General features: G+C 45.9%; 1 protein-coding gene across 1 annotated transcript in view; it reads right to left on the bottom strand.

The window, feature by feature from the left end:
• LOC149342039 (sodium- and chloride-dependent neutral and basic amino acid transporter B(0+)-like) overlaps positions 1 to 4,778 on the bottom strand; it is a 4,967-nt gene extending 189 nt beyond the window's left edge. Inside the window, exons 1-3 of the mRNA XM_089546727.1 lie at positions 4,652 to 4,778; positions 3,564 to 3,695; positions 1 to 74 (exon numbers count right to left, since the gene is read on the bottom strand). The exon at positions 1 to 74 is cut by the window's left edge and continues 189 nt beyond it. Of these exons, the coding sequence (XP_089402853.1) occupies positions 1 to 74; positions 3,564 to 3,695; positions 4,652 to 4,778 (333 nt within the window). The remainder of the gene's footprint in view (positions 75 to 3,563; positions 3,696 to 4,651) is intronic.
• Positions 4,779 to 6,467: the final 1,689 nt, after the last annotated feature.

Raw genomic sequence — 6,467 nt, 5'->3', positions numbered from 1 at the left:
GAAGGAGTAGGCCAATATGGGCGCGTGGTACATGCTCAGCAGCACCGCCACGTACGCCATGGTCCAGCCGATGCCTGCGCCCGCCGCAGCCGTGTCACTGAGGTAAATGACTGGCTGCAGCGTTTTTATCTTCCCTCAGTATGCACGCGTAAGCATGCACAAGTAACTACACAGAAGTTCAAGGGGGTGTGCTAAACCAACTTGATTTTAAGGGATTCAACCGCTCAGTTGCAAAGAAGCGGGACACTAGAGGAATGTCTTAGCGGTGTCGGGCTTCATGCCGGGACGTGAAAAGAGAAGAGTTGCGGTCGGGCAGTCTTGTTGGGGGATCACTGCTTCCAGATATGTCACAGAGGTCCTCCTGATACAGCTTACTCGAATCGCCCACTCAGGGACGGTAACAGCCTGAACTACAGAGTGGAATTCACGGAATCAAAACAGCGAAGGGAAAGTATGAGGGAAGGTATTTCTCCTATTGCTCGTTTTTGTATTTACGCTTTCATTCGCATTAAACTTTCTTCGCTGCTTTCATTAGTTTTAACCGCGCCTAACCGCTAAGGTCATATGCGCTACGTGTATCGTGGGTACAAGGAGCTAGGGAAGGGGGGGGGGGGGGCTCATACTTTTACTTTAGAAACGGTTGCAGCCAAAAACCAATAAAATCAGAACTGGGGGAAATTGATAGAAAACGAATAAGGAAAGAGAGAAAGGGACTCGGAAAACCGCTCGTGAGCTTGGTTTCCGCGCGTTATATTAGTGTTTTCCAGCATCGATGCAATGGACTTCGAACGGACTTTTGAAATTTTATAGTCAGATAAGCCAAGAACGCAGCGGCGAATGCCAGGCGCTCCAGCCGATGGCGCCGATTAGTTCTTATGACGTCGAGGTTAATTCCCTAGCGTGAACATATCCGTGAACATATCCGTGAACATATCCACAGTGATGTGGATATATTTTTCCAGTTTGTTGAACCTTTTTTGGAATTTACCAGTCAACAAATAATGCACGTTGTATTACTAGGTGACCTGAATATTGATATTATGAATGTTAATCCAACACAAATCAGATTAATGGAAATGATATTATCTTATGGCTGTGACAACATTATTGATACGCCCACTCGAATAAGTTGTCAATCGGAGACCTTACTCGATGTATGTTTCACAGACTTTTCACCCTCCAATACCAAGTCTGGTGTTTTCTCTTCGGGAATAAGCGATCACCTTCCCTTTTTTGCACTTTTTTCATGTGCCAAGGAACCCAATACTTCTGTCTTTATGCGTAAAACCTATGACCAAAAGAACATTGATAAATTTTGTTTACTTCTGTCTGAAACTGGCATGGATGAAATATTTAAAACAGAAAACCCATTTGCCGCGTATAACATCTTCCTTGAGAATACACTGGATGCGTTCGACAAAGCCTTTCCAGTTGTAGAAGTAAGAAAATATAGGAAAGCAAGAAAGGAGTGGATCTCTGGTGACCTTCTGAAGCGTATTAAACAAAAAAAATGCGTTATTCGCATGATTTCTTGACACACGCAATCAAGATGATTTTAAGGAGTTTAAAAAGTTTCGAAATAAACTAAACCTTGATTTAAAAAAGGCAAAGTCGCTTTTTTATCGTCTAAAGTTTTCATCAATCCAAAACACTCGATCACTGTGGCAAAGCATCAATAAACTCATTGGAAAGAAGCAACATGCTCTTCCTTCGGAAATGCATATCAATGGAGTAATGTATAGCGGTGTCTCTCTCGCCAATAAGCTGAATGCCCATTTTTTTAAATGTAGGAAATTGCACTTCGTATAATCTTCCCTTAGCTGTAAAATCAGTCGATTACTTTTTGGCCCCAGCTTGTGAGCATTCAATATTTTTATCCCCCACTTCTGAATATGAAATTCTCTCCATTATAAACTTAATTTGTAATACATGCTCTCCTGGCCCAGACGGCATTACTGCGCTCGCAATAAAAGCTGCTGCTAAGATTATTGCCCTTCCTCTTGCGCATATTTGTAATCAAATGCTTCTTACGGGAGAGTTCCCGGATAAAATGAAGTCTGCCTGTGTTACAGTAATTTTAAAAGGAGGCAACAAAAATTATCCCAATAACTACCGTCCGATATCTATACTGCCTTTGTTCTCCAAAGTTGCTGGGCGAGTGATCTTCACGAGGGTATACAAATTCCTGCATTCCAACAATATCATCTGCAAGGAGCAATACGATTTCAGCCCGGAAAATCCACACAGGCAGCTCTGCTCGAGATAAAAAGCAGTCTGATCCATAATACTGAACATAAGCTCTACACTGTTAGTGTCTTCCTTGACTTCGCCAAAGCCTTCGATTCAATCAAGCACGACATACTACTTCATAAGTTATACACGTATGGTATCCGCGGAGCACCTCACAGGTGACTACAAAGCTATTTGTCAAATCGCACTCAGTACACGCGACTAAATGATGCCATCTCCGACGCAGAATTAATCAAATTTGTCGTTCCTCAAGGATCCATACTGGGGTCCATTCTTTTTACACTATACATCAATGATATAGTAAACATTTTATCTTATTCTAGCATTGCTCTGTATGCAGATGACTCGAACGTTTTCCTTTCCGGTTTAGATCTTCGTGAACTCGTCGTTCAAATTCCTGGCTACATGAACTTATGTTGTGGCTTGCAGTCAACAGATTGGAATTGAATGTTAAGAAAACAAAGTTATCATTTTCTAATCTATAGGCCCAAAAATAGGCCTATAGATTATTATCCCATCCAACTCCAGTTCAACAATACATTGATTGAATCCGTAAATTCTTGTAAATTCCTGGGCGTATTCTTTCGTAGTGATCTAGGCTGGGGTGACCATGTAAATCACGTCCGTTTGCGTGTAGCTCGATCTATTGGTGTGATAAATCGCATCAGGTACTTGTTGTCCAAACAGGCTAAAAAGCAGTTGTATTTTGCAGTTGTAGATCAAGGAATTTATCTTATATGTAAGAACCAAAAGATTTCTTTAAAACCTTCAAATACTGCTCACAGTATACACTGGCAGTGTATGCTGGGGTTATGAGGCTGGGCTACCGGTAAGTAGCAAAGATAATGAGGGGGACCTGTCAAGTGCGACGGAATTGGCTGTGTCTGGCAGGCCGGACGTCGAACAACGGAATGATCAATCCGTTGGGGCCATTTGGCTTAAGTGCCGACGTTCACCATTGCCTTTGTGCACTAAGGCTGTGGGGCAGTGATGGGGCATATGACTTATTAAACCTTTGTTCTTCAAAACATAGTGTCAGTGTCAGAAATAATAGACTGAATAAGATAAGTTGGTAACTCGACTTCCACTAAACTTGCTGCACTTCCGCAATCCATCCGTCCACGCTCGTCACTCCTATTCCACTTCCAGGACATCTCAGTTTTGTGCCTTAACTTCTATTGGCTCCCTGGCAGTCTTTTTCCTGTGGTCTTTGCTGACCCTTCTGGAAACATCTGCTTCTGAACTGGATGGCATAGGTAGGCTGGAACATATCAGAGGGTAGAGAAAGAAGCGACCTGGCTGGCAGGACGCACCTTTGGCCATGGGGAATCCACCGAAGCTCTGGGGAACAGACCATCCGGAGAATTGGCCCAGAAAGGCCTCCAGGTAGAGTATGGGCATGCCCACCGCGGCCGCCAAGAACGCGTACACTGCCACGAACACCACTGCAGAAGAGAAGGGATCCCTGCGCTCGCTCTGGCAATGGTGAGACATGGATGTGCGGTAGCAGTTCACGTCCCCGGTCCTGACATAAAATGTGCATTGCGGAAAGTGCGCGGTAACAGAGTACAGGGGCTGCGGCAGGCCTGCTGTGGTGTCGCCGGTGGCGGGCAAGGTACGTAACCTATTCTATTGTTTCGATTCTATTGTTTTCGGGGAACCAAGCCGTCTCTGAGATTGAAACCTCAGAGAGGCTTGTACTAATCCTCAAATAGAAGGCGAAAACAGTGGTGGGTGGGTAAGCAACACTCCCGACGCCCCTAGGGGATTGCAGCGGATCGGGGCAACTTCCGGACACCCTCCGGGCCCGGAAGTACAATGTACTAGATACCGGCAGGTGCCTGAAGATGCGCCCACAGGAGGGTGCTCCGAAGGACGCACTTCCGGGCACCTGTCAAATTTTTCGGGTCCTGGTCAGGGAAGAAACGCGGGTTAATGACATCCCAATCCAAATCGAGAAGAAGAAAAGAGCCTGTGCAGCTCACGTAAGCGAAGGCAAGATAACCGATGGGAGCTAAGGGTAGCGAACTGGATTTCAAAAGAAGGTAAACGTAGCAGGGGTTGGCCGAAAGTTAGGTGGGCGCATGATCTTAAGAAGATTGCGAGAATGAGTGAGCGCGGATAGCACATGACAGGGTTAATTGGAGAGATACGGGAGAGGCCTTTATCCTGCAATGACCGTAGTCAGTTGGTTCTGGCGGTGATCTCTGGTTCGGTGCGGGCTTCCCCTCCCATTTATTTTAGACTTTTATGTATGTCTTGCGAAGGCTGATGATGAATATTATTGTCGTCGTAAAAATACGGCGTATGCAGTGGTGCGGCGATAGTGGCTGCAGAAGGGAACCAATTGGGACACGCGCATTCCCCTATAAAAAGTACAGTAAATGGATGCTTCGCTCACGTCCTCCGTTCTCGTAGACAAGGTAGGGAAACGTGCACACGTCGCTGGCGCCGACAGCGAGGTTGACCAGGGCGAAGGTGAAGTGGTTCCGCGTCTGCCACTGCTCTCGGTCGTCGGGCAGCAGCATGGCGCAATGAGGCTAGCAGCGTCCACGCTCTAATGTCGCCCGTGAAATTCGCCGCCTCGTCGACGTCGCCTGCAGGATGTGCCGCGGTACGAGGAAAGCTCCGCTCGTCAGGTCCGGCGTCTTCCTCCTTGCCGCGTGCTGCTTCTTCTGTCTCGTTCTCCTTCCTCTTCTTCCTCAGTACCTTTCGTTTCTTCCTCTTTTTCTCACTTCTTCATCCTTAATATTCTCTTTTCTGCCTTTCTTTTTTTCTGCCTGTTTTCTGCCTTGCTAAAGCTTACAGTATTTTCTTTTCTATGCTTTATTACGTTTTGAATTAATCACTTATTCGTTTTTTTTCTTTTTTTCTCTCTCTTTCTCTCTCTCTCTTCAATCAAAACTCTTCTTTTTTCACTCCCTGCCCTCCTTGTGGTAGACTCTCCCGGTGTTGCTCTCCCCTGTGCTTTTCTTTTGCCTTTACTATGTACAAGTGAATAGCAACCTTTGCCTCCCGATTCTTGGCCGATCCCCCAGTGTGGGTATGTGCCATCTTTTCAAAGGCTAACAACGACAACAACGTTTGTGTCCTGTCTGCGCAGCAAGATAATTTCTCCTCCTTCAACGCGAGTCAATGTCGTTCGCTCACTGAAGTGTACCTTGCCGGGTCTCACATCATTTGAAGAGACATAATCTGAAACCCTAACGAGCAAGCTGATAATTCAGCCCGTATGAGGCCCCTATCACTGGTTTTATTTGATAAAATTTCAATGAAAAACTCTCTCCGCTGCATTTTGTGCATCTGATTTACTTTACCTTGATGAAGGTCAATACCACTATGGCATCATGCGTACAGAAGTTATCCCCCTACTCCCACTGGGAGACGTTTTTATCACTTGCTCTCACCCCATACTTTCTGCGCATGTGCAGCGTTGCTACAGCGACGGAGGAGCGCTAAACGCGTCATCTACTTCCCACGGCGCCGCCGGCTAAAAGCCGTTCGCTGTGCTATCGTGCGCCAAATTTGCGGGCAGCGGTAGGGCTCTGCAAGCTTCGTCCGTTCAGCATTGCGACTCGCCATAGCGGGCGTCATACCCGCGGCATCTGGTGTAAACATTCTTAGAATAAATTTGTTGGATTTAAAGAAACAAGTAAACAAATCGAAATTCCACATCAATCATCAGCTAGCACACGGGTACGTTTTGCGTTTCGCCTGCATCGAAACGCGGCCGCTAAGAACTAGTGTGTGCGACACAGATGTTCGAAGATGTTCGCACTGCTCAAACTGCGCCTACGAGATCCACAAAGAGTATAGATTATTTATTAATGCGTTCGCATTATAAGGTTCTGTGCAAGCGGAAACGACGAGTAGCGCCTGTCAATAGCCAGCGACAGTTGGCCCACCTAGCGGAGTACCGGGCTACGAACGAACTTATGCATGCTACTTATACTAATTTTGTACACTACCTTGGATATAAACAACCTCAGTATGCCACCTCGAACTTAACAGCCTTTCGTATGTTAACCTCGGATATAACAAATCTCAGTATGCCACCTCGGATATAAGAAACTTTCGTTTATTACGAATTTAAGTATGCCGCCTACGATATAACGAACTTTCGCATCTGGACCTCGGATATAACGAACATAGTGCGTTGACCTCGGACATAATGAACCGAAGTGTACCAGCTCGGCTACAAGAAACTTTAATGTGTC

The sequence above is a fragment of the Amblyomma mixtum genome, chromosome 5 (genome assembly GCF_055824585.1).
Source record: "Amblyomma mixtum isolate Tamu chromosome 5, ASM5582458v1, whole genome shotgun sequence".
Lineage (NCBI taxonomy): Eukaryota > Metazoa > Arthropoda > Arachnida > Ixodida > Ixodidae > Amblyomma > Amblyomma mixtum.
This window is presented reverse-complemented; position numbering and strand designations above follow the sequence as displayed.